The following is a 27976-nucleotide window of genomic DNA, read 5'->3' as shown; positions in this document are numbered from 1 at the left end:
TTGTAGGTGAACGGTTTGAAGGTGGTGATGGCTCTATGGAGGGGGGAGAGGTGGGGGAATTAGTGTCCAAAGTGTCTCTATTGTTGGGGCCGTTGGAGGTGTGAAGGCTGCCTGATGGCTCGTCAAAACGGCAGTAAAAGTCGTTAAGGGTGTTGGCTAAGAGCAAGTCATCAGTGGAGTGGGGGGTTTTAGGCTTGTAGTTTGTGATATTCCTAAAACCTTTCCACACAGAGGCCGAGTCATTCTCTGAGATCTGCTGCTGCATCTTCTCAGAGTGCTGATGTTTAGCAATGTCCACTTCTTTAGTGAACCTGTACTTGGCCTCTCTGTAGCAGTCCCTGTCTCCGCTTCTGAACGCCTTTCTCTTTTCCAGCCACAGCTTTTTGAGTTTAGGAGTAAACCAGGGTTTGTCATTGTTATAACTCACCCTGGTGCGTGATGGCACAATGCTGTCCTCACAGAAGTGGATATAGGAGGTGACAGTGTCCGTAAACTCGTCCAAGCTGTTAGAAGCAGCCTTCAATGTGTCCCAGTCTGTGGTCTCCAAACACGTGCGAAGCTCCTCCACAGCCTCGTTGCTCCACAGTTTTTTAGTCCTCACGACAGGTTTGGAGAGCTTCAGCCTCTGTCTGTACGCGGGGATTAGGTGGATCATGAAGGATTATCTGAAGGTTTGCAAGACCCCCCCACCCCCCTTTATTTTAAAATGATGAACAATAAACAAAGCTAATTTTTACAGTTTTTGAGGTGAGTTTCTTTCGTAAACAACGCTACGTCCAGATGAACAGATTCAACTTTTGGAGATTTACTTTCCTGGATGATTGAGAATGCATCAAGAAGTTTCTTTCGTAATTGACTCATCAAATCAGATCATCTAATCATTGAGTAGTCAAATCAGAAGTTAATTAGAATAAGCTTGTTTGCACCTTCCAGTATGAATGGCATTCCCATATTAAACACACACTTGATGGAGGACAGTAACTGACTTTTGAATCAAGCTGCAATTTTCAGGCCTAAAAAAAGCCAGTGCAGAAATGCTAAGAACTGCAGTTCCACTATAGGCCACACCACAGACTTCCATGGTAAACCATGAAACTTTAAAGATTCACAGCTTTGGTTTCTATGGATAGTTGCCTCCTTCACATCTGCAGAATGGGTGACTCTATTGCTCATAACTACTTCTATTCAACTGTATTTGTTGTTGTGGTGTCTATTGGATTAGAACTATCTCAGAAACATGTTTTGTTGTTTGCTACATACCATCCTGTAGCTTGCTTTTTGTTTTCAGGTTGCTGCTGGTTGTGTAATTGTGTGGGGGATATTTTGGGTTGAGTATTCTTGCTGACCATGTCCATGCCTTTAAGACCTCTTTTCAGCAGAATAATGGAGCATGCCATCAAGTTAAAAAAAACCCCAAATAACTGCTTTCGTGAACATGACCATGAGTTAACTGAAGTCAAATGCTGGAGTCACCAGATCAGATGTGGTGACGTTATCATGTCGGTGTGGACCAATATCAGATCTGAAGGCAACAGAGAACACCAGCAACCACATTTTTTATGTCTAATAAAGCAAAGCACAACTACACAAGTTGTGCTTTACCACAAATTATCATTCATATGTTGTACTCTATAATTTCCTATTTTAGGAATTAATTTATTATTGAATGTGTATCTTTCATCAGTGCATTTTAATTAAGTGTTATTGTGCCGTATCAAGAGAAAATAAGAAGCTTGGATGAATACATAATTACATGAATATAGCAGTTAAGGTTAAGATAATAGAAACACTTTAAATGAAATCAATTACATTAAATGTGATCATCTGACTCAAACTTTTATTGTTGTTACATTGAAGGCGTGTCCTTTTTTTCAGTGCTAATTGTGCTAACTATTACTTACTCATCACATTTCACTGATTAATTTTAAGGGATTCTGTCACCGTTTTACTATGTGAACTTTATATAATTATTTGTCAATCTGTGAACATTACTGACACTTCCTGTCTGCAATAGTTAAGAAACACACTCAGGACACAATAACCCTGCACAAACCTCCTGTTATTTGAAGAAGACGCTGTGATGTCGGTGTGGACCAGAAGATAGGCAACAGAGAACCTCTGCAAGCACATTTTTATTACGTCTACTATAGCAAGACGCCATGCGGCTGCTGTTCTATAGGAGAAATAGTGCAAGTTTACATATGTGCTTAGTTTATTTAATCTTACTGTTACTGTCTTACTGTTCATTTTAACGGCACATTATATTGGCTGTTGATGCACTCTGAGAAGGTTGAAGATCTCCACAAAAGCAAGAAATTACGCTAAATTTTTGTGGTTACAAACTGCTAAAAATGACGCTGCTGTACTGTGTAGACTATTAACTTGCTATGAAGCTATTTCACTGCAGTTTTAATGTCATTTTAGGAGTTCTAGCGAAATCCCCATAAACAGTTTCAGCATCTCCTCATCGACGTACCCTGAATTCAGTTTCTTTCCTAAACTATGTGAAGATATCAGCTCTATTGCAATTTACAGTCTCTGTAATGATAATATTGATGACACATTGTACTTGTTGTCATAAATGTGCTTTTCTCCACAATGAAACATCAGAATCACTTTTATTGTAAACAAACGAGGAATTTGTTGTTGTGCCATATAGGGCAAAAAACAGTGGCGCAGAAATATAAAAAATAGATACACACAAAAGGGGTTTATGCCAACTACTGACAGATACAGAATACAAATGAGAAAATAAGAAATATGTAGCGATTGTGAGCGGAGGGGTGGAGTGTAAAATATAGGTAGGACATGATGTGCAAAGTGCATATCAGTACATATCAGTCACACCTACTTCACATGCTGAAGCACCGAAGCGGTCGGCGCTCTGCTCACTCAGCTCATCTGAGAGCTTTGCTGCCACTCACTGCTGATGCTGTGCACGTAGCATTTCAAAAACTACCTCTGCAAACATCCACCTGTAGGCTCTGAGTCAACATTCCCCTAGGGGGGGAAGTTATTATCATCGCTCCCGATTCTCTGCTCACTCCCTGCTGAGGTATGTATTTCCTCATGGAGCCTAGATGCCAAATATCAAATCCATACTACTTTTACTGCAGCTGCCGCTACTATATACCACATTACTATACTGAAACTACAGCTCATTTAAAATAACTGGCTTGTAATATTTAATCTTTCAAAGAAGTTACTTCAGTCAATTTCAAACAAATCACTACCACAGAAACAATACAATATTACTTGAAGTAGTATAGGAGAAACTGGCACCTGAATCTGGCATTACACTGTTAAAAAGTTGCTGTAAAATTCCAGGTTGCTAGGTTTGATAGCTTTTAACTATTACTTTACACTGAACTTCCTCTAATCTACAACAACAGTAAAATAACAATACTGTTCTGTAAAAAATATGAGCTTTGCAGTATAACGTTGTTAAATATAAGGATACACCTCGGAAAAAAAGATTTGAAGCGCAGATATAACTTATAATATTTTAAATGTATTCTTCAAAAGTGTAGGTTTTCATGGAGTATTTTTAGCACAATATTTTAGCAGTTTACATTAACTTTTAGCCACTCCTAGGCCTCTTTTTTTCATGAGGGGGTTGTGTATCCATCTTTTCTCAAAGGTTCCTCCAAAAGATATTTAGGAACAGTAAGGAACAAAATCAGTAATTCAAAGAAACCTCTAAGAGGATTTTTCAGTAGATGACCTCAAACAGTTCTGAGCAGCAGAACACCAATTGATACAACCAATTGCTGGAGTAACTATTTGTGATTCATGGTTTCTATAACAACACATAGAACACACAGCTGTCTAAACAGTTTTAAATCAATGCTGCAACTGAATTTAACATAAAGACAAAGACATTCATTGTTTCTATGACTAAAGGCCCACAGAAACAATGTGTAACAAGGACACTCGCCTCTGTGATGTTGGTGTAGTGCAAAACATCAATCAGCAACGCCCGCTACAACATGTTCACAATGCAGACTTACGTTGGCAGCTGAATCCTCCGCGGGTTTTGTTCCTCCCTCTTCTGGTAAGTCCGGCGCCGTGGGCACTGAGACAGGCAGCAGGGGAGAGCGAGCCTTACCGGCCTGACCCAGAGAGGCCGTCTTCACCTGGGGCTTCGGGAGGCTCGCACCTGGAGACACAGATGAAGTTTTTTTTCAACAAGTGTTTGCTCCTGGGATTTGGGGTTGTTGTTTTTTTTTTCTTTTTCAACTTTTACTTGCTGACATCAAATTTGAAAATGTTTTTCGTGTAGTGTCCACTTTTTTAAGTGATGTTCCAACAACAACTAGGATGACTGAACTGAACCTAATGAATGCTGTGCTTGTCGATGTTGTACTGAAAGCGCATCAGCTAATGAGTGCTAGAATGTCACTGTATACAGCCTGTTTTACATTCTCATTTTAAGTTGTTTTCCACCAAATGTGGGTGATGTCAGCGATGAGGATGGGGGAAGGTTTTTATCAAGATATAGAGGGAAAATCCATCTGTTTGGAAAAAACTATATCAGGGAAAGTATAATCCGGGCAGGATGGGTGACAACTGTTGGTTCTTGCAAACAGAGATGGATATGCACGCTGACCTTGTTGAATTGTCATCTGGTTTGTTTTCAGAAGAAACCCATTTCAACAGTGTTGATGGGAAACACTGAATGAAACATAAAAATCTTTGGTAGTATTATATTCTTTGACTTGCTACTAGGAATCCACCACAAAGAAACAAAACAAATAACTGCAGACAAAAAACAAAGATTGAAACAAGACGACAAGAAAAAAAAGAAAGGACCTCAACAGTTACCTTTGTATTGCCGACTGCTGGCCAGGTATTGCATCACTTTAGAGTTTCTCTAAAATGGATGAGTACTTGCATGGTACTTTTTCTTGTTGGACACTCAACGCACTTTTATCTACAAACCACACTCATCTGTTCACACACACATCCATAGTACTTTATGTGTGTGTAGTATGAGTGCTCACACACAGTGTTGGGGAGTAACGGAATACATGTACTGCCGTTACGTATTTAAAATACAAAATATGAGTAACTGTATTCCGTTACAGTTACCGTTTAAAAAGGTGGTATTTAGAATACAGTTACTTTGCTGAAATAAATGGATTACACGGCGGTATTTTCCTGTTTCATATTGTGGCGGGTCAGGCCTGTTTGGGTTTTGTTTGCTACGTTCTGTTGTTCCAGGTGGCAGCGTTACGGTTGCCATGGTTACAGGGTGACGCTCTCTCTCTGCGTGTTTCCTGGGTGAGAGAGGCCTTTTTGTTGTTGTTGTGCTAAGCTAACAGGCAGAATGCTACCGGTATAGCTCTAAAGAATGTAGCATCATAGGCAGTGCAGTCCGTGTTGCAGGGAGAATGGACTGCCATACACGTTATGTGTCTGTGAGCGCGAGGAGGGAGAAAGAAAGGAAAAGTACGAGCTGTCATCGAGCAAAAACGGGAGCTGGAAGCATGTAAATATAATAATAACCACTGCAGCCAAGAAGAGTGCCTGACGAGCCCAGTTGTAAGTAAGCTATTAAGACTCGACTGTACACCGTGTTCGTGTTTTCCTCCAAAAACAATAAGTTCTGTTGGAGCAGCCTTTCAACGCCTCTCTCTGTCTCTCGCAAGCAAAGTTGACCACAACAAAGTAAAGCTAGTTTTTGGCTACGAGCCCGACACGGAGCACGTATTAGTCAGAGGTCCCTTTACTACGGTTCGGAGCCGCGGACCTTCAGTAACAGTAATAAATCACAGCAATAGTACATTCATGTAGTTGTAAACAGCATGATAATATATTAGGTAATCCAAGTACCGTATTTCCCGGACTACAGAGCGCACCTGAATATTAGCCGCACAAGCTAAAATCAGGGGAAAATCCTGTTTTGTACATACATTAGTCGCACCTGACCAAAAGCCGCAGGTGTTTCAATGTTGACTTATCATATGTAAGAGAATATGCACAAAGGGAATTGTCAGGAAAGAGATGGCTGTTTGGAGACACACCCCTTTTATTAATATTTTGAAAAACAAGTTATGGGTACATATTTGCATAACTTTTTAGGTATATATACAAGTAGCGGTAATTACAAGTACGAAACATGTACTGTGCTTCATAAATGAGTAACAAATGTAGTACATAACAATAACCTACAGCACACCAGAAAAATAGATTCGGCCTACCTTTTAGGCTCAGGTGCAGTGACACGGCTTTAACAAGAAGAAAGGTCAGTCATTCACCACCATCTTTCTCTTCTTCCTGCGCACTAAAACCACCAAAGTCCTCTCCTCCAGTGTCGGATACGAACAGGCTCAGGATGGCTACATCATCCACTCTCAGCTTCTTTCATTCGTTGTCACTTACAAAACCAAAGAAATCCTCGTTGTCAGTGTCAGAGTTGAACACCCTCTGAAGGGCCGTGGCGGTGTCCTCCTCTCCATAATGCAGCAGTCCAGCCCTTTGAAATCCGTTGGTGATCATGGATGTTTTCACACTTTTCCACGCTGTCAGGTTCCACCAGTGGAGTTGAGCATAACTTGCTTTTCGCAAGTTTATCGCCGCTCGTCATCCACGACTCCCGCTGAACGCGTAGCGTTAATTTGAAGTTTGTTTTTCGCGCTACTTGTACGGCACTATGTTGCCTGGCGGATGGACACGTGACCAACATACCACTCTTGAACCCCAATACTGTGTGTCTGATCACATGCCCTCTGCCAGGCAACGTAGTGCCGTACAACTGCGGAACAAACAAAACAAATCGTCTTACGATATGACAAAAATCATGGACAATCCATAGAAAAGCCGCACCTGACTAAAAGCCGCAGGGTTCAAAGCTTGTGCAAAAAGTAGCGGCTTATAGCCCGACAATTACGGTATTCAGAATATGTTACTCTCATTGAGTAACGTAACGGAATACGTTACAGAATACATTTTGGGGCATGTATTCTGTATTGGAATACATTTTAAAAGTAACCTTCCCAACACTGCTCACACAGAATAAAATGATCCCACACTGATGGATGCAGTGAAGGCACATTCGGGTTCAATATCTCACCCAAGGACACTTCAACGTGACTGCCAACTTTCCAATTACTGGCCTTCCCCTTCTTCCTCCTAAGCTACAGCTGCCTAAAAATATTAGAGGCATTTATGCAAATGGAAAAAAATGGCTCGGAAGTTATTGACTTCCAGGGGATATCCCAAGTGGGTACTTATCCTCTGGTAGTACCTAGAACTGCTAACTGGGCAGGCCACTAGGGGGTACTACAGACTTCAAAAGTATTAGTCAAAGCAATTAAAGGTTCTAATGCTCTTTCTCCTCTTTTGGCTATAAGTCTGGTTGCCTGAGGCTCTGTGGCCTGCAGTTACTATTGAGCTGTTCCACAAAGTGAAATTTTATTAATAGATAATCAGGCCAGGCCTTGTTTTGCAGAATGGCTTGTTTCCTGAAAATTGCTTTTTAATACTGACCTCCATGTAGTCTGTAGTTTGACCTGATAACATAGAGCTCCTATTGATTGCTCTAAATGACAAATTCACATGTAACTAAGTGAGCCATCAGACTGCAAACAGATTTAGAGTCTGAGCCATTCACTCATCTGCATGAAAATCCATCCACCCATTCATCTAACACTTTCCAATTCGTATAGTCCATCGCTCTTAGTCAATAAAAATGAAATGTAAACATAGAAATACTTGGAATGGACCACAAAGTCAACTAACAAGGAAAGAAAGCAACTAGGAACAAAATAAAACTGGCCTTCAAGCAGAAGACAAACTAATGAATAAAAGACAAAATATATAAATAAATACATGTAATTGCTGTCTCCACAATACAAACAGGAAATTGAAAGATCCCCCCATACGCACTACAAAGCGAAGGTGAGGAAAAGAAAAAAACTGGAGACCAAAGACATTTTTTTCCTCATCCCTGAGTCCCTGAATAGCCTCCTCATATCTGAAGACGTCCTGAGGCTCCTTCCACCCACAGCCCCCTCCTCCATTCTCTGCCCTGCACTACTTCACTTCACTTGATCGATACATCTATTCTGCTCCCTGAGAAACAAAACACCTGGAACATCTTTGATAGGAGTGGATTACACCGGAGACTGCCAAGTTTTAAACTACTTTAAACATTAACGGTGTAGAAAACTTCACGTTATACTGTGTACTCAGTAATTTATTAAAGCACAAAATGGGAAAACAGGTAATTGTACGAACAACAGAAGTACGACACCAACTGTCCACACGCTCAACAAAGAATATACACAATTTGTAAAGAAGGCAGCAAAGTCCTTTTTATCATATTATAAAAGCAAAACTGGCTTTGGAAGTATAACTCTTTTGGGATTAGAGAAACACTGCAGTCATGCTGGCTGTTGATTGAAAGAAACAAAATTGGTGTCAAAATGTGCACACTGTCAACAAAAGTTGACAGTGCTGGCTCAGTGCTGGCCTGGCTCTCTGATCTAACTGTGTTTAATCAATGGAGTTGACCAATTATCGGGGTTTCTACAATTTTTGCAAATGAGTGAAGCTGATTTATGCTGCTAGCACAGTTATACTGTAATAAGTGTAAGCAGAGATTGCTACACCACTGATCCTTCAATTACCTTATTTTTCCTTTGAATATGAGCTTGTTTTGTCATTTTTTAAAATATCTTTTAGAAGTGTGGCTACAACAGTCAGGTGTCATTTACACTGGGTTGCGTATACAATTTGAACCTGACCACCTGTATGTTTGCATTTTTCACCCGCCAGAGCTGAAAGAAGGGAACTAAAAATATAAATATGCTTAGCATTTTTCATCTAGACTTGTGGAGTGTACTGACCTTGGACGGGCACCAGAGTGGCTTTGAGTCTGTATTTTTCAGTCCGGCTTTCACAGTAATACTGACCTTGTGCGGCTCTGAATGTCTCTACGTCTGGTGGAGAAATTGCTGCCAGCTTCATTTCCAACTGAAGCACGACCAAATGCGTTTGTATGACTTCTCAGCACGCTGCTGTCAGACCGAATCCAAACTGAACTGAGCTCCAGAAAAAAAAAAAAAAAGAAAAAAATGTGGAAAAACACAATGAGCTGCCGCACTATAAAGCTGAAGCAAAGGTTACACATCCACAGTGGAGAAAGCCATAAAAGAGAGTTTCACGGTGCCTAGCTCACCCTCAGGGGGTTTGTCAGAGAGGGATGGGGGGCGGAGGTGGGGGGACCCATGGCTCGTCTGCTCAGAGAGAGGTGGATATATTTACCAGACAAGCAGGAGTGGAGGTGTGAAATGCCCGACGGGGGTCACATCAGAGGTGTCTGTGTCTGCTTTTGGGTCGAAAGCAAAGATGGAAAGATTTACAGCAATAGGAGATGAAGATGGAAGGGGCGGGGTTATTGATCTGGAGAACAAAAAAAAAAAAAACTTGTCTTTGAGAAGATATCGCATCTCTGGAGGGAGTCAGACGACGTCTGTTCCGTTTCATAGAAAAGTTTTATGTTTCTTTGTCTGCTTGTTTACCTTTTTTCCCGTTTTCTGTCTGGTTTGACCCATGCGTGTCTCTAGCTACCTGACCAATGATTTCTGTGATCCAAGGCTTAGAATAGTTTTCTTCTACTTGAATTATATGGAGGTCAGTTTCTACGATGAAAAGAAACAAAAAAACAGAAAGTGCAGAAGAAAAAAAATTAACAGTAACACTATTATTATTACTATCATTATTATTATTATTATTATTATTATTATTATTATTATTATTATTATTATTATTATTAGTGGGATACAAAAACTGGGAATACTACAAAACTGTAAAGTATAACATCTCAAAGTTATATTCAAATTTAAAATGTGGACTTTTGGTACTTTATCTAGAATTTATTTATACTGTTTTATTATCTTAATTTTATCTTTTATGTTATTATATTAGCATATTACAATCTTGCCATCATAGTTTTTTTGAGTTTCTATTCAAGATTTGGAGAGAAACTCTGAAACAGAAAGCAGTTTATATTCAGAGCTGGCTACAGTTCAGTCAGGGACCTGGTTACCTAAAGCAGATGGATATTTCAGTCTGCACTTATTTCTGGCAGTATGCCGAAAATAAATAAGTGCAGATGGATGTGGTTCAGTCTGAATTCAGTTTGAATCAATACATTATTTGGATTCCTCCATCAGCTGATGCAAAGGTCATCCAAATGACTGTGGCTGTCGTGTAGAGGAAGTCAAATGTTATCCATCATGGAAACCCCGACCACCCGCAGCACCACTTACTGGACAGGCTGTATTCAGCTCTGCAGCCACAGAAAAAGAGATGGAAAATCTGTCCTACTTCATACATTTGTTCCTTTTTAAAACTCCTTTCTACTTTGTATTTTTTGTTTGTTTGTTTGTTTTATATAACTTTTTTTCTAATTTGGATTTTGTAAAACTGTGCTTCTCCTTTTGTGTAATATCCATCCATTTTCATATGAGCCTATCCCAGACGAGCCTAAGACGAAACACCAAGTGCACCTTTGACAAGTCACCAGTGTATCGCAGGGCGATTTATAACATTACGATACTGATACGGTATCAATGTATGTCAGAAGTTAGTGTTATTATTTTCCTGATTTAGTAAGAATTTTTTACTTCACATCAACTTCTCTTAGTATCTCTACATGATGACAAAATCTCATAATATCGATAACAGCCTGCTACCCTATGATATTGTTTTAGTCAACTTTATTGATAAGTTAATACCTCATAAAAAGATTCAATATGATTTTTTGTGAGCAAAACATCTCATTAACATTTTTTCATGCCCCTTAATCAGGTTTTGTTAATCCTATTTTCCTGTCTTTTTGGTAAAAACTGGCTTCTGTAAAATGAGACTTGAAGTACCTTAAACTTTCTAATTTGAATATTACAAAGTGAGTATGAAGCCTTTGATGTTTTAAGGCCTCAGAGCACATCCTGATCACCTCACCATGTCTGATCAAACTGCAGATTGAAGACCAACTCTTCCCTCTTCCATCCTCTTCTAAACCCCCATCACAATTTCTGCATGCCTGCAGGTACAGTCTTTCAAAACACCTTCATCTTTCATCTCTAACATGATGTGGCCAGTAAAAGGTCATAAGAATACGAGATCACAGCTTTGACCTGTCTTTTATCTGCATGATGATGAAATGATAATTATACAACATGAATTATTTGTCAGTGTGGGTCAGTGTTTCACCGTTTCAGATCCTGTTCTTAGTTTTTTCTTGACTGCACCAATATATTTTTGCTAAACATTCAACCATAATGACTTTACCAACCCCTGATATTTTCTGTAGCGTCACCCTTAGAATAAACTACCATGCCGTTTGTATAGTGAAGGGTAGCAATCATTCCAATCCCTAGAAAACGAGTCGTCAAATGGATGATTTGAGAATATAAAAAAAAGAAAACACGTTTCTTTCTCCGCCCTAACACGACCATTCAATTGCTACAGATAACCATTTTAAAGCACCAGAGCTTTTCATTGGTAATATCACTGTTCCTCTGAGGCAAGATGAAGGTGTGCCCTTAAAAACATCCATCACAGCTGGCTCTGTGTCTGCCTCCAGCTGTGGCTGTAATGTCTTTTCTCAGTATCAGACACTGAGTCAGACAATCCCATTACAGCTTCCAGCATTAAACCGCACATTCAGGCCAATTTAGGTGAATAACTGCCCACCATCACACTTTAGTCTGCAGATGGGCTTTGGAGACTCCATTTAAAAAGAGAAGAAGGTCTCAATTTATAAAGTGATATAAAATAAGTGAGCAGAGCGGTGGAGGTTTCTGTGGTCTGCTTCAGCTGAAGGTCAAAAATAGAAGCTGCTGACAGCATTCACTTATGATTCAATCACATCGTTTTGAAAGATGCAACATGGATATTTCAAGAAAGAAGCCTGAAGGAGGTTGGATTTACAACGCTGAACGTCATGCAGACCAAGAGACCTGTCAGCAGCACTGTAGCAACCTCTGGTTGGCAGGTAAAAATGTGTATTCCATGACCAGTGGCCAAGAGGCTGGGCTCAGTGTTGTTGGCTGTAACTGGGTGCTGCACCAAAAACCTCCTTGTCATTGCTTTGATTGCTAGCAGATAGCTGCATTCACCCATAGTTTCCATGGAAAACCCCCACCTACTTACAAACATTTGCCAACGACTCTCAGACTGGCAATTAATCTTAAGAAAATGTGACCCAAACAGGAAATGGAGATCATTGCTCTACAAACTAAAAGTCGCACCTCTTGATGCAAAACTTTTACAACTGAACGGCCTCAGCTAATAGATCAGGAAACATAAATTTTTCTCTTCTGACCAGTGGTGGCCAACCAGTCTCCTTGGACCTCTTGCTCAAGATATACTGCTTTCAGAAGTCCTGCTTTCTAAAGTCCTTCATCTTTAATCCTTGAGTTGAGCAGAAACTGTACATAAAAGCGACTGTGATGTCAATCATTGGTTAGCAGCCTACAGTGAAGGTTGGAGGAATACACATTTTACTGAGTATGTTTTAACCCTCTCAAGGCAGGCGTTGCAGATTTGCAACAGTTAAGAACTAACAACCTGATTACCCCACATATATATTTTATGAGGTTTTTTTACTCAGAAGTACCACTGCAGGACTTGGTTGTGCATTAGCAACAAAAAGTTTAATTTGAGCCTGAGAGGGTTAATAAGCCTAATATGTACATTTTCAGTTTTTCCACATCCATGGAGTTTGTTGCCATGACATGCACATTTAAATTTACAGATCACAGTGGAAAGGCATAAAACCTCCACATGTAGAAATTTTGTAAGTAAAACAAAAATTTTATTTTATGCCTTTAGGATTTTTGAAGGAGTTTTAAATCTAGAAATGCTTTTAAATTAAATATTTTATTTATTTTTACTTTTTTTAGCAGGCTAATGCTGGCATCAACATACTGGCAATAATAGTCAGTTTTACTAAAATAAAAAGCAAGCAATTACTTCATGTTTTATGAACCCCTCCAGTTAGCCCATTGGTGCACAGGTTCTGTCCCCTGGGCTGCATTGTTTGACACCCCTGATCTAAAGAAAACTACATAATCTCACACATGCTCCATCACATGCTCTCTCTTCCCCTCTCTCTTTTTCTGTCTCACCCAAACAATCCAATTATACCATGAAAACATCTCATTATTTTCACCCAGGGAGTCATTCAGACCTGGATAAACACACAAACAAGACCAACAATGAACATCAAAAGCCATCGCTCACTGGTATGTTTTTTCTCCCTGGAGGGGGGTGGGGAATAGAGGTAGTGCTGCCTAGCTTTGAGGCTCTGTTGTAGGGAGGAGGCTAAAGTAAGGGTGGGCGGGGTCACGGGGCGAGCGGCAGGTCTCTCGGAGTTGTCGCCCCAGGCTTGCGATTTCTCAGCGAAAGATTTCCAGGAGCCAAAAATCAATGTTAATCTGAGGCCACCTGGGCATGTAAACAGAGCCATAATGGAACTGTATACACCCACGCACACACACAGAGGTGATACACACCCAACAAAAGAGGAAATGCACAACAAATACAGCTACACACATACAAACGGAGCCCAGGGATCACATGTACTGTAAGACGCCGCCCCCCCCCCCCCCCCCCCCTTTCCTCATTGCTGCAGGCTACCAGAGACAGTATGACAGGATGAGGCGCAGAGGGACAGAAAGAGCTAAAAAAGACAGTGAACAAGTGAGACAAAGGACAAAGAAAGAGTAAAGTAAAGAAAACCGAGAGGGAATTAGGGAATGTCTAAGAGTGGTGGTGCTCTTGCCTCCAGTATACTTCATTTTCTAAAATCTCATGGGGAACACTTTCTGGACTTACAAGTTTTAAAACGACATGGTAGAACCACATAGTGATGTGCAATCTAATATTAACCAGAGCTTTAAAAATTCAGCTGGGAGAAGTCCTGATTATTAGAAATTATATTAGTTAGCTTGACTTTATTTACCTTTATTGTAGGGTACTGACATTCACGATGAAACTGCTGATCAAGCTCAGAAGGGCAGAAGTCAGGAGTGATGAGACCAGAGATAGTCAATAAAGTTCAGTGACTTGTTGCAACGACAAGTGAAATAATGTCAGATGAGCAGTTGCTGAGGTACTCATCTCATCCCCGAGCCAAGTGACTGACCTCTGATTGACAACTCACTTTAGTGCCACCTGTAGAGTTCTGACGTCTCAGTCGCCTCTCCAACTATTTCACTGACATAGTGCCAGTTCAGTTGTCTCAAGGCGCTTTATATCGCAAAGCAAAGACCTTACAGCATTAGACCAAGAGGGCCAAGAATCTAAAGATAAGTTTTCACAGGAAGAGACCTCAGGTAGAAGGTTGGGGTTTGAGCCAAAAGATAAGCAGGAAAGAGAAGCAGAGAGAGACCAGGAACAGCAAACAGGACGACAACACAAACTATAGAAGAGAGTAAAGCTAAAGCTAATGCTATCCGGTTGTTCAGTGATGACGCGACGAACCCTACTTCCGGGTCTAAAGTAGTAGCGTTTAATATGGCTTTTGTGTTGTTAACATGTTTAATGTTTTGTATTTTCTTCTATTTGATCTCAAAAAGCTCCTAAAACAGTCAGTGATCCCTGTTGACCTCCCTCGGCTTTTATTACCGCTAATCATTTATTTAAGCTCAGTTTTTAAAACCTTAGGATGTAACTACAGCCCAGCCCATGCAGCAGTATATGAATGACTAACCTCGTATTGTGGATGGATTATCTCAGTTGTTCTCCTGGCTGAAGTTTTGTCCTTTTACAGCATCCTGCCATGCGATTACATTTGTTCCTGACCACCGAGAACACTCACGTTAACTTTTATCGAGTGGAAAAAAAGTTAGCTTGTTTATATTATGCTAACATAGCTGTGTCGCTAGCGGTCACGTAGCACATCATTATATACCAGCTAGCCCAACTTCAGTAACCCTACAAACGTCACTGCTGTTTAGTTTTATGTCTTCATTTATGCTGGAAGTGATAGCAGAGCTGTACGTTTTAATTTGTTTCCAAAACCCCGCAGTCAGGACATGCTATATTTTATTTAGATAGAAGCTAACGAGCTAACTCCCTGCTAACTTCTAACTCCGTTAAATGTCATAAATTCCGTTTTCATGGATGCCTGGATGTTAAACTCAATTGTTACACCTGGTAGAGCAGAACGCTGATCATTTTATTAAAGATGAAAGACTTTAGACAGTTCTTCAACTCTCAGTAATGCCATAGTGATCGTTTGATATATGGACCTGCAGCGGAGTTTAGACCCAGACACGGCTAGTGACGTCAGACTGAACAACCGGATTAACAGTGGCTGCAAAGTGCTCAGTGCATTATGGGAAGTCTCCATTCCACCCAGAGGCATAACTAAGCAATGATTGACCTGAGGCAGCCATAACCATTAGCTTTGTCAAAATGGAAAGTATGACTTTTCAAAGTAGAGATGTTTTTCTCCTGAACCTACTGAAAAAAACAAAAACAGTTGTGGAAATTTGAGGAAAATTTGTCATTTATGGAAAAGGTTTGTGACCAGTTGATGTCAGCTATGCGACAATTTGTTCTTGGGCAAATGTATCATAGAGTCGGTGCAGTCGCGTTGTGAATGACATTTAATAAGCCAAACAAAAAGAAAAACTAAATGAGTGTACTTGTTTATTACGTTGAACTGGCCCAGTTAGCCCGTCAGGATCTGTGGTTAATAATCTCTTTCTTCCATGACTTTTGGGAGGTTAAATCTGTTTCAGCTTGTGGTTGAAGAACATGCCATGACTATAAATCATAAAGGAAACCTTGTGTTACCCAGTTGCTGTCCATGGTGCTGATCGGAAGCTGGAAAGATGCTACAGTTACTTTTGATTACTGTTATACACAGTGTGTGTGTGTGTGTGTGTGTGTGTGTGTGTGTGTGTTTGCTTGGGTATCTACTAGGGGTGCAACGACATTCGTATCGATATTGAACCGTTCGATACAGTGCTTTCGGTTCGGTACGCATATGTATCGAACAATACAAAATTTTTAATTTATTTTATCAACTCTCCTTCTGACGATGCTGTCTGTGTTGAGCGCTCAGTGAATCTGCGTTCGACTACTCCGCCTAGGCTCGACAGTGCAGCCTAGGCGGAGTAGTCGAACGCAGATTCACTGAGCGCTCAACACAGACAGCATCGTCAGAAGGAAGAGCGCAGGGCAAGCTAGCGAGACAGAAGTTAAGCTCTCCTTGCAACATGTACCTCCCCCACCCTCATTCAGATCTGGCGTTTGGAATTATTTTGGTTTTCATGTGACGTATGACCCTGAAGGTAAGCGAGTCATGGACTAAAGTAAAACAGTATGTTGGATGTGCCATGCAATGCTCAATTACATGGGTGGGAGCTAGTGTGTTAGCGCAGTTAGCTCGTTAAGTGTTGGCCGTCTAGCCCCATGCACGGGGCGATCCGCGGTAGCTCGTTAACGGAGATTTGCCGTGTTGTGGCGTTAAGGTCATTTCAACGAGATTAACCTGAAAGCACTAGTGGGAACACAACGAATATGACTGCACATTCACGCCGACATCATCCTAGTGCAAAGACAAGTGGAAGCAGAAAAAAACAAGCAAGCATGCTACTAACTTTAGCCGAGTCATTTAGACAGCTGTTAGCACATGATTCTCCTTATATGTTTAATATGCTGCTGAGAATATAGCCCAGAAGAAGCGGATAGTATAGCTTTTATTTTGGAAAGAGACATTTCTCTGTAATAAACTCTCTTTTCCAAAGATGAGTGATTCCTCAATCAGATACAGGGCTCGCAATATCGCTAGCCCGACGTCCCGGAGCTAGCGATTTTTTTCAGTCGGGCTACCAAAATCTATCTCTTCCCTGCCCGTCGGGCTATTGTAGGAAGGAAAAATATATGTCAATGCTTTTGCATTCTTTCAGAAATGTAGCTGGGTAATTATGTCATTGGCATCGGTGAGCCACTGTCAATATGTGAAATATTGAAATCGCGTTTGAATTTGCGCTTGTTTTTTTGCTTTCACTTTGCAATCGCGTGAACTGTGTATAGAGAGCGACAGCACTGATCTGTGAGTGATGATAATTTGTGCACCAATTCCTCTGACATCGTCTTATTAATTGTTAGCTTACAATGCAAACATGACAAGTGAAATCTCCAGCAGCTTAAACATGTGAGAGGTTGATCGCGCAGAGAATCGCTGAGCTTATGTGAGTGCGGTGTAAAAGCAGCAGGATATATATTTGACTACGATGACCTTCACAGACAGATATATATTTTAGTTCTGCTGAGCCAAATAAGACAGGTCAGGGTGAAGAAGTGACAGCCAAAGAAAAGCTTACCACAAAACGGAGAAGTTATGACAAATCAGACTATAAGGCAAAAAGAAAGTGCAGCTTTATGGTTTCATGGACAAAAGAATTTCTGTGGCTGCAATATGACGAGCTAAATAACCAGGGCTGCACATAAGTGGTCCGCAGGTGCGTATTCGCTGTCAAAATAAAAAACACGCACAAGGGTTAGGGTTAAATTTAAAAACTGTACTTTTGAGTTAAAATATATATTTATAATTTTAATAAATGACAAATTAAAAAGGCATGAACATTTTTTTTGTATTGAAAAAAATATCGAACCGTGACACCAAAGTATCGAACCGAACCGAACCGTGAATTTTGTGTATCGTTGCACCCCTAGTATCTACCCCGGGGCCTGTTACAAAGTTGTTACACCTGTCCTGAACCCACACTGGGAGCTGGTTCTACAGGAGAGGGTCCTAATAGCTGAAGCCTCTGCCTGGTTATCTAGCTTTAGAACTACAAGTAAGCCTGCAGTCTGAGAGTGAACTGCTTTACTGGAATAATATCATCTTGTGAGGTCTTTAAGATGTGGCAGGACTCAACAACTGCGCAGACAGGTTCACAGCCGCTGCGTTGCTTGAATTCTTTGCCAGGAAGCCACAAAAATGAGTTTTGATGACAGACATTGAGAAAAATCAGGTACTGAGCAAAGCCGGGAGGTTTTATTTTCTGTTCTTCTTGGATAACTGTGAAAATTTTCAACCCAGCTCATATTTTTAAGATATTTCAATCCAACATGGTGACTGACTGAGAACACCAGTAAAAAGAATCAGAGGGGACTCTGATTCCCATGAGACCAACATTTTTTTTGGTCAAACATAATGCCTGAGAGAGCAAGAGAGAGGGAGAGAGAGGGAGAGAGAGAGAGAGAGAGAGAGAGAGAGAGAGAGAGAGAGGGAGATTTGATATATGGAATATGGAGAAACCGACAGGTAACATAAAAAGTGAATGAAAGAACAGAGGAAGGTCGGTCCAGATCAGATCCAACCCTCTGGCTAATGTCAAGGCCAGTTACAGTATATCGTTCTACAAATACACACACACACACACACACACACACACACACACACACACACACACACACACACACACACACACAGTGTAGAAGCCTGAGGCTAATGCATTCAACTTCCCTGAATAAAATATTAAGCAAAGCACAGAGGCTCACTAGAGAGACCCAGCTTAAACACAAAGTCACTGGAATCTGACAAACCAATCAGCAAGAGGCTGCATCTTAGGGACCGGCTGCAGACGCAAAGCAGAAGAGGAATTTAAAAAAAGTGTCATTATTACAAGACAAACTTTACTTATTGTGCTGCTAGTGGTTCAGTAGAGGAATGGTACAAAGCTGTTGGCATTTCATAATCTAAGCATGCTTTGTACTGTGAAGGATTCAAAGACCTTTTCATTCTAGTAAATATACATAAGTTGGAATCAATAAGAATTACGGACACTTTAATGCAAAAGAACAGAGCACAAGCGCTTTGGTTAATCATTATATTTTGAAATTTAAACACATGTTCTACACATATAATTCACAGCTTTACATGACAATTGTTACTCTAATCTTCTTTATAAAAACTTTATTAATGGTGTTATTTTTTATAGAAATTTGTTGCAGATTGGCTGCGTGGTCTGCCACAGTTATGGAAATTTGTACCTCTCCAAGAAAGGTGGAAAGAAAATGAATATACTAACTTAACCCCCTAGGACCTGGCGTCCACATATGTGGACATCACATTTTGGGTTATTTAGACCAAAATACTCAATTTTGCTCTACAAGGGCCTGATATGCTGCTACTGTTCTATCAAAATTTTAAACAAATATCCTCATATGTGGCTCTTATTTTTCATAAAAACAAAAATAAGGTAAAAACAAAAAAATCTGGTAATTCTTTCTTTTTACATTCATCGGGCCCCAATATGCTCAAATATCAAAGAGAAATTAAAAACGCATGCCGTGGAAGAGTTCGGGTCTTAGGAGGTTAAAGAATATTTTATTCACCTACATCCACTCAGTTTATTTTAGGTCAGAGTAACAGTCTCTACTTTATTTTGATGTCCTTTTGTGCTAGTTTCTGTCCTTTGCTCTCAGCTTCACCACGTGTGCCCAGGAGAGAAGAGTTTGTTGTATTATTGTAGGGTCTTTACATCACATTAGAAAGCACAGTGAATCAACTGTTGTTATTATTTGGTGTCAATAAAATCTAAATATATTAATAAAATTGAATTGAATCCATCATTCCTTAAGCAAAGAAACAACAACAATCACTGATAATCTATAATCAGATAATTCAGTTCAGTGCACCAAATCAAAACAACAGTCTACAATATAAAGTTCCTTGGGTAAAGACTGTACAGTACTAGAAAGAAACCCAAATAATCAGATGACCTTTTATGAGAAAGCACTTGGAGATGGTAGAAAGGAAAAACTCCCTTTTAACAGAAAGAAACTCCAGCAGAATCATCTAAAGTCAAAAGATAAACAATTTAGACTGAAATCTGAGCATTTTTGAAAACTCAATCAGCCACTAGAGGTTTAGCTGCTGATTCCAGGAAAATTATTCCTGCCAAGAACACTACAATCAGTCCTGGTCCATTATAAGAAATCCTACATTATTAGTCATAACACATGCATTAAGCAGCGGTACTCACTGGACTGTGGCAGCATAGAAGTGTACACCTTGGGGTCGATGGTCCCCATGGGTGGTGGCAGCAGTGGGTTGGTGAAGCTTCTTAGTGGATGGGTGGGCCGCACACAGGCTGTCGGGATGGTCCGACCGCTCCCACCCTGGGCCTCCTCTGCCGCTGCAGTGGCTGCACCCGGGACTGGGCCTATCGAGGGAAGGTGCTCCCCAGGCGGGGCTGAGGAACCGGGGAGGAGAGGAGCAGTCTGTTGTGTTGGAGGCTGTTGCTGGAGAAGAGGATTGGAGGAGGCATCTGTGGACAAAGCTAAGAATGGGGAAGCAGATAAACGGATGTAGCATGTTAAGCAAGAAGGAGGTAAAAAAAAAAAAAGATTCAATGCGAGGTTAAGAAGAGATGAGAAATATTAGCGAGGGGAATTTGAGAGAAAAGACAAAATATCCTATTAGCCATTTTCGAAGAGCAAAAGAACGGTCAGAGAAAAGACAGACTAATCACAACAAGTCTGAGTAACACGGTTATAAATTCTGGAAAGAGATCGTGCTGAATTTTAATTGTGTTCTTTGGCACTACAAGGCAAGTACAATCTAGTAATTGTCCATTATCCTTTAAAAAGCAGACATCCTTACACTCAAGTAGTAATAAATATCACAACGGGCCAGAGGGAACATGTAAATTTGGGCCTTAAACTTGTTGAAATTCCACTACTGTGTTGCAGTTACTGTGTTTGTCTTCTCTCACGAAGTTACAGCTTGTCATTTATCCAGTCGTCTTTAAAATTTAATAAATCTCATCTGTATAATTTAACACTTTATTTAAAATGCCAGTCTCCTCCTCTGGCATAGAGAAACCCTGCCAGGTCTTAGTTTTATTCTGTTTCTTGTTGAATGTGAAGCTTCATGCTGGTGCTTCTCTGCTGGATGAATTTCTCCACACTGCGAAACCCTGTTTTATCTTGTCAAAGACACATATGAGAGGAAAAAAGGAGAAGAGCTTCTTGTTAAAGGAAAAGACAATAAAAAAAATCTTCAGCGTGCAGAAACTTGACTCTCATGTGTCGTGAGAGATGAAACTCCTGCTTGTGTAACAACAGCCAGTTTGATCAGAGAGAACATTGGAAAGCTGGTTATTGTATGTAGAGCTGCTGTGCGTTCATTAAGCAGCTGAGACAAGAAGGAGAATGTAGAGGGAGAGCCGAGAGAAGGAACGTGAGCGCAGTTAAAGAGTAAAAATGAGAGGGGGAGGAAAAAAGTGACAAGAGGGGACCGAGACATAAAAATAGAAGACTTTCAAAAAGCTCAGAGAGACGATGAGAAGAAACAATAATTTGTGTTTTTCCAAGAATCTAGTTTTGAAGAAAATACATCTGCATTATCTCCAGATTGAAACACAGCATTACCTCCTCTATCAGGAGGAAAGTTGGTAACATTCTCCATAACAATTCACTGCAAAAAATAAAATGGATTTTTAAAATAGTGACTCGCAGGGCTACATGAATACACTTGAATACTGAAAACACCAAATGCCTTTAAAGGAAAAACGAATAGCAAGAAACACAATATTCATTTCATTTGGCTAACTCACAGGAATGTAAATGTTATATTAAAAGATGGTTATTTGAGACACTTCACATTTAGACAATTAGACTGTAGGGAAAATGCTACATATGGCAGTGTTAGTGTAACTGTACGGTGCAGGGACTCAGGCAAAACTGATAACCTGGTTTAAATAACAGAAAATAAACTGCAGTCTCTGTGGTTATATGTTCCGGTAATAAATGGAGACCAGAGCAAGGACACTAAAATAAGAAATGAATGATGGCACTAAAATGTTCTTTACACCCAGGTATCATAACTTCTTTAAAGTAAGAATCTGCTTAACCTTGTATGACATGAGGAAATCTTTAAAAGAACCAAAGTTTATGTGTCAGTACGGCGCAATACAGGGTAACCATATTTGCCAGGAAGAGCAGACACTTACATTTACTCGCTGCACCTTCAAAGGCCTTGAAAAGATTATGAGTCTGATGTTATCAAATCTTTCAAAGAACTGAGGCATAAAGTCTGAGGCATACATTTTTAATATCCACCACTGAGAACTCTCGTAAGAGGACATCAACATGACTCCCTTACTAAACCCCTCAAAAACACGTGCTGAAATAATGATGGGAAAAAACAAAATAAAAAAACAAAAGCAAGTGGTTCATTTTGTTTTTCCTCACTACTCTTTAATTACTAACATCTGTCCTGTCTCCTTTTCCTCACCTCTAACCAGTGACAGATGGTCTCGAACATCATTAGTGATTGTCCTAACCTTAATCAGAACCCTGTACTATTAGAATATGTCATTTTAAAAATATGCTCCATATACATGTTGTCAATGAGGAAAAAATACAATCAGTTAATCTGATAAATTAAAATAACTATTGTTTTTTTCCCAAAAAAGTGCTTCTACTTGGGTTAGAGTTATGGACATGAATTAGGGTTAGCACCGAGTGAACACACAATGTAAGCCTGGACTAAAAAGAGAAAATAGTTACATTTTAACACATGACCAAAATACTGTCATGTGACATGAGATGGTATGGTAATATGAACATGGTGGGACTATTTCAGCCACACCACGCAGCTTCTGTCATCATGTCCAAGGCTGCATGCATGAAAGGATGTACATAAATTTCCTCCTACAATATTCCAAAAAACTTTGAGACAATGTCATCTACTTGAAAAAGAGGAGAGCTATAAAGTACATAAACATTAAGTTGTTCAGAGCAGAAAGCAGATGAATTGGATCATTTGGATTCAAAGAGCATGCTGGTGTAACCATCGAGATTCGGGAGGATTCAGTGTTTTACCATGCTAATGAATTGACTTAAATTTATCTAAGAAGTTCTACAGGGATCAATGTCTTAGTTTAATTAGCCACATAGCAGCAGAGTCTAAAGCTCCCAGATTGGGTATTGCTACTGTCTATGTTATTTGGGGAACATAGTTGACTCGTTCTGGCCCTAATCTTCTATCTTTTCCTTTATAATCAGCAGAGTCCATTGTTGAATCTCATTGCGTGTACGTCTCTATCGTTTTTCCTTCATTAGCAGCTTTCTCATTATATTTGCCTTTCTCTATCATTAGCTGCCCCACCCGCCTCCACTCTTGTGTGCTTTGCCAGCAGTGATCAACCTTCGTGTTGTGTCAGGCCGTCCACTGACTCTGCCTCTCTGCTGTTGTTATATCACTGATACGAGCCAACCAGGAATTAGCCAATTATTGAATTACTGAATTACTGCTCCCCACCATGCCGTTTACCATTTAGCCCTGCAGCAAACCGAGACTTGAATACAACAGTGAGATAAAGGAAATGAACAGTGGGCAAACAGTTGGAAAAGTTACATGTTTACTTCTATCTATGACAGTTCTACATGCATAACAACAATATTAGCATATACAGATGTAGCAAGTTAATGTGCTTAGTTTTTCTCTCATATTAGTTTGAGAAATCATTAGGCCCCGCCCCCTCACTGCTGCCATTCAAATTTTTACTATTTGATCACCGTTACTTTGGCAAAATATTTATTTTTAAATAAGTATGGCTCTTTGATTTTAATATAACAGATGTCTGTCATACATTCAAACATCTGCAGGTTAGCAAAAAAATTTAATAATAATAATAATAACATTTAATGTTTCATGTTTAGTTGACAAGTTCATACCATGAATATATTGTATGTCACTGAACTAAAATGTGCACGAACATCATCACATATACAGCAATTATGAACGTCTATATGTTTTTTTCAGAAAGATTCCTAACAAATCCAATATATGTTACGTTCATTTCATCATCCTCTTGTAAGTGCGAGATCATGTTGTTGCTTTGGTTCTCCCATGTGTCACATTCAATGTACAACAAAGCAGTTTACCTACAATGTCACTGCAACTGTCACTCCCATAAGAACAACAGTAATATTTGTAATATTTTATTTCTAAAATTTGCTTTGTGTCACTGATTAGCTTATACGTTTTACATGTCTTAACTAGCAAGATGATCTTTTAGTAATGCAAAAGCCCCTTAGAATGAGGACATCCTCTACATTTGTAAATGTAGACCTGTAATGTCATGACTGCTGGACACCCGAAAGAAGAAATTTGTAATTTGACGGTAAAATAAAATGAACTAGTATTGGTAACCAACAACGTGTTTCTTGGCCTCAGTGTTCAGTTATAAATATACATAGGAAGAAATCTCCTTTGCTGACTGCGCAAACTACAGCAGTTTATGTTGTTGGCACAACATAACATAAAGGTTAATCTAAACATATCACATGGAAATAAGAAAGTGTAGAAAGCAGACATCAGAGTTTTCTTTCACACCTTTTGTTGCCTCCTGGCCACAGAGCTACCTGTTGTCTGAGCAGTGGCAATTTTTTCAGGCTTATTTTTGCTGCAGCACGATTAGAAGTATAGTAATGGCATCAAAGTACCTGGTGTGTATCCTCTGTCCACAGTCAGGCTGGGGAAAGGCATTGGTCTCAGGCTAAACTTGTTGTGAGTGAAGCCACACGAGGGAGAAGGCAGAATCCCAGGATACTGCGAGGAGTCCAGGGTTGGCACCGGGATGGCACTGACCACCGCTGAAACAGAAAGAGCAACAGGGTGAGTGTTCCAGTGACCCACACTGAAACAGAGACAGTAAACCTGCAGACCACACAGAGATTGCGATTTCACGTTCCACCGATGCCAGTGCCTTTTTTATAAAGCTTATGAAGAACTGATCACGACCAAAACTCAACGGATTCTTCCTTTGATCGTGCTGCATCTCTCCACCGTCATGAAATCTGGCTCAGCGGTGTTTGTGTAATCTTGCCGGCAAACACGCAGAAGCCGAACAAGCAAACACACAGCACTGATCACATAACTCAACCAGCGAGAGATGAGGCAGCGATACATGAGTCAGAGTGGGAAAACAAACTGTGAGCACCACTGAAACAGATGTATAAAGAAGCAGGCTGATAGCAGTGACAGAGCAGACACGCACAGGAGTCAGGGCCACCAATATTAGTCATTGCACAGAAAGTTTTTATGTTTATTTCAGTTTCGTTTTTCAATTTCAGATGTGTGTTTGCTCATTTTAGCTCATGCCTAGTTTGACCATTAATGTTTTCTTAATCTTAATTCTAATACGAGGATATTTGTCAGCGGAAAGAAAGCGTATTTAAAAAATATTGTTTTACTCACAATCATGTAGAAACCTTGGTCTCATTAAAAATGCAGAAACGCCTTCTCATACTTGTTAGGTTTACACATTTTAAAAAGTCAAACTTTAGAGATTTTCTAAAAGTTTTATTTCAATTTTAGTCAGTTTTGCGAGTGGACTTAAAAAAATATTTTTGTTCTTTTTGTCAATGAAATTTTTTTTCACACAAAGTTTTGGTGTATGATACGTAGAGCTGCCACCCAGGCAAAAGAAAAATACAAGTGTATCACGTTATAACGTGAAAGGTTTATTGTTCTAACAAGATACGTTTCCTGTTTGTACAATATAATATTTATATTGTACGAACGTGATAATTATGTATATTGTAATAACGTGATATTATGTTGTTCAAACGTGAAAAGTATATTGTACAAACAGGAAAAGTATCTTGTTAGAACAATAAACCTTTCACGTTATAACGTGATACACTTGTATTTTTCTTTTGCCTGGGTGGCAGCTCTATGCTTCCGTAGTATGATGAAGTTTTAAATGAAAAGTTTTAACTCTTTTACCCTTGTGGTTGTTTATTTGTGTGAGAAAAAACAGAATGTGAGAGTAAAGCTGAGTAGACTGTGACAACACTGACTGAGAAGTTGTTTTAGGATTTGTCCAATTGGATACATGGCACCAATTTATCCTTACTTTAGGGTTATCCTGCTGTATATGTTATAGTGCTGGATAGTTTCAAATGATCTCATTTATCTGTTTCATGGTATCAAGTAGACATTCAGTGAAAGTTATCTTATGTGCAGTCATGTGAGAAAGTCAGTTTACTCTATGCATTCCTGTGAAAAAGGAGGAGTTTGAGTACCAGCCCAATGCTAATCAAGTGCTAATCACTCACGTAATCAGCAAACGTAAGCATCTGTATAAAAGGAGAAGTTTTTGTCTTTCCATCTTTTCCAGCAAATTCACCCAGAGGTCAGAACTTCCAAGCCTCAGAGAAACTCCAAACAAAACCCAAAATCTACATTTGGGATTCATCAAGAATCAGTTAGCAGGTTAAATAAAGTTAATGGCAAACTGAAGAAGACTGAACAAGTATGGCATCATTGGAAGGGTTATCAGGAGAAATGTGTGGCCACAATGAACTACACCTCATACCAACCGTCAAGCACAGTGGTGTAGGGGTGATGATTGGAGCTTGTTCTTGAAGCCACAGGACTCAACCATGAACTCCTCTCTATACCAAAGTATTCACATGTGAGGCAGTGCATCTCACAGTTAAAGCTTAGCACAGTAGGATCACTCAACATGACAATGATCCCAAGTACAGCACAAACTCTTCAACATAATAGCTGGAAAAAAAGACTCAAATTGCAATATTCTAGTAAAAGCTGAGACTTTAAATTCTGTGATGGGACATTATGAGAATGGCAGAATGTCAAAGAAGCAACGCATAAAGATGAGTGGGCAAAGAGTCCCCCAGAGCAATCAGAGACACTTACAAAGGTCATTTTCTAAGCTAATGAAGCAAAGGGTACTGGAGAGAAACCTGAGACAACTTTTGACATGACTGTAAAGCTGCACAGCACGATTCACATGTTAGAAGACATTACATTTCAGATTCTGAGTATCACAAAAAAGAAACAGCAGCAGAATTCTAATATCATTCTAAACACTGTTATTATTATTATTATTATTATTGCTGCTATTAACATAAATTTTCTTTTTTCTGTATGAAAACCTGCATTTCAAACTCCACTAACTATCCTGAATCATCCAGGTGTAGTATTTGTAAATCATGACAGCAAAGATAGTTTTTCACCATGTACAGACTGTTCTTTTTCGCAGCTATTCATTAGTTAGGAGACCTGGAAGTTCACTGCACTGAAGAACAGCAACCAGTGAAGCACCTGCATGTACATATCCATGGTAACCAAAGAGCTATGCCAGCGGACAGAAAGGGAGAAGCGTAAGAAGTACGATCTGTGGTGGAAGAAGTTTTTTATAATGTCACAGTTTTAATGATGTTATCAGCAGCCCTGTAACAGTCCCACCGACTGTAAAGCAGACAGTCAGTCGGAGCCAATAGAGTTCATATTGTGACCTTGAGAGGAAACTGCAGGGACTCAAACTCACTGAGACTGATTACACTGCCTCAGGTCCACACACACACACACACACACACACACACACACACACACACACACACACACACACACACACTGCTTCTCCAAGCTGTTTAAAAGATAAGAGGCACCCGTCAGTGTTTGTTTGTTTTTTTTTGTGTGTGTGTGTGTGTGTGTGTGTGTGTGTGTGTGTGTGTGTGCACATATTTCTCTCTTTGTCTCTCTCCAGCTGTGTCTTCTTTACGCACCTCCATTCAGGCTGGAGGTGAATTCAGCATTGTGTTTCTGAATATAAATGAATGTTTAATAAGGAAAAAAAAGTGTTCAAAAGAAAACATTTGCAACAGCCCATTTCTGTTTTCTACAAAGATATTTTCAATGTAATACTGAATTAAAGGCTCACCAGCCTGCTGTAAGGAAATCAATCCAAAAAAAGAAAAAAGAAACACGACCCAAGGTTTAACATTTTGTTGTAAACAGTTTTCTCCATTTTTGTTTTCATCTATGTTTCTCAAAAGTGGATAGATAAAAGATCTGGGGAATAACAATGCTTATAAAGATATTTTTCTTACTAGTCATTATAATAATTGTGAAGATTATTAAATTGATATTTTCAACACTTTGTGAAATATACTT

At 39.7% G+C, this 27976-nt stretch overlaps 1 protein-coding gene across 1 annotated transcript in view; it reads right to left on the bottom strand.

Annotated features, from left to right (window-relative positions):
- dcc (DCC netrin 1 receptor) overlaps positions 1-27976 on the bottom strand; it is a 375235-nt gene that overhangs the window by 21515 nt on the left and 325744 nt on the right. Inside the window, exons 26-28 of the mRNA XM_086300044.1 lie at positions 24496-24645; positions 20025-20321; positions 4011-4159 (exon numbers count right to left, since the gene is read on the bottom strand). Of these exons, the coding sequence (XP_086156170.1) occupies positions 4011-4159; positions 20025-20321; positions 24496-24645 (596 nt within the window). The remainder of the gene's footprint in view (positions 1-4010; positions 4160-20024; positions 20322-24495; positions 24646-27976) is intronic.

The sequence above is a fragment of the Aulonocara sp. 'chitande type north' Nkhata Bay genome, linkage group LG7 (genome assembly GCF_057382095.1).
Source record: "Aulonocara sp. 'chitande type north' Nkhata Bay isolate Kocher_YH1m ecotype deep benthic linkage group LG7, A_spYH_male_GT1.1, whole genome shotgun sequence".
Lineage (NCBI taxonomy): Eukaryota > Metazoa > Chordata > Actinopteri > Cichliformes > Cichlidae > Aulonocara > Aulonocara sp. 'chitande type north' Nkhata Bay.
This window is presented reverse-complemented; position numbering and strand designations above follow the sequence as displayed.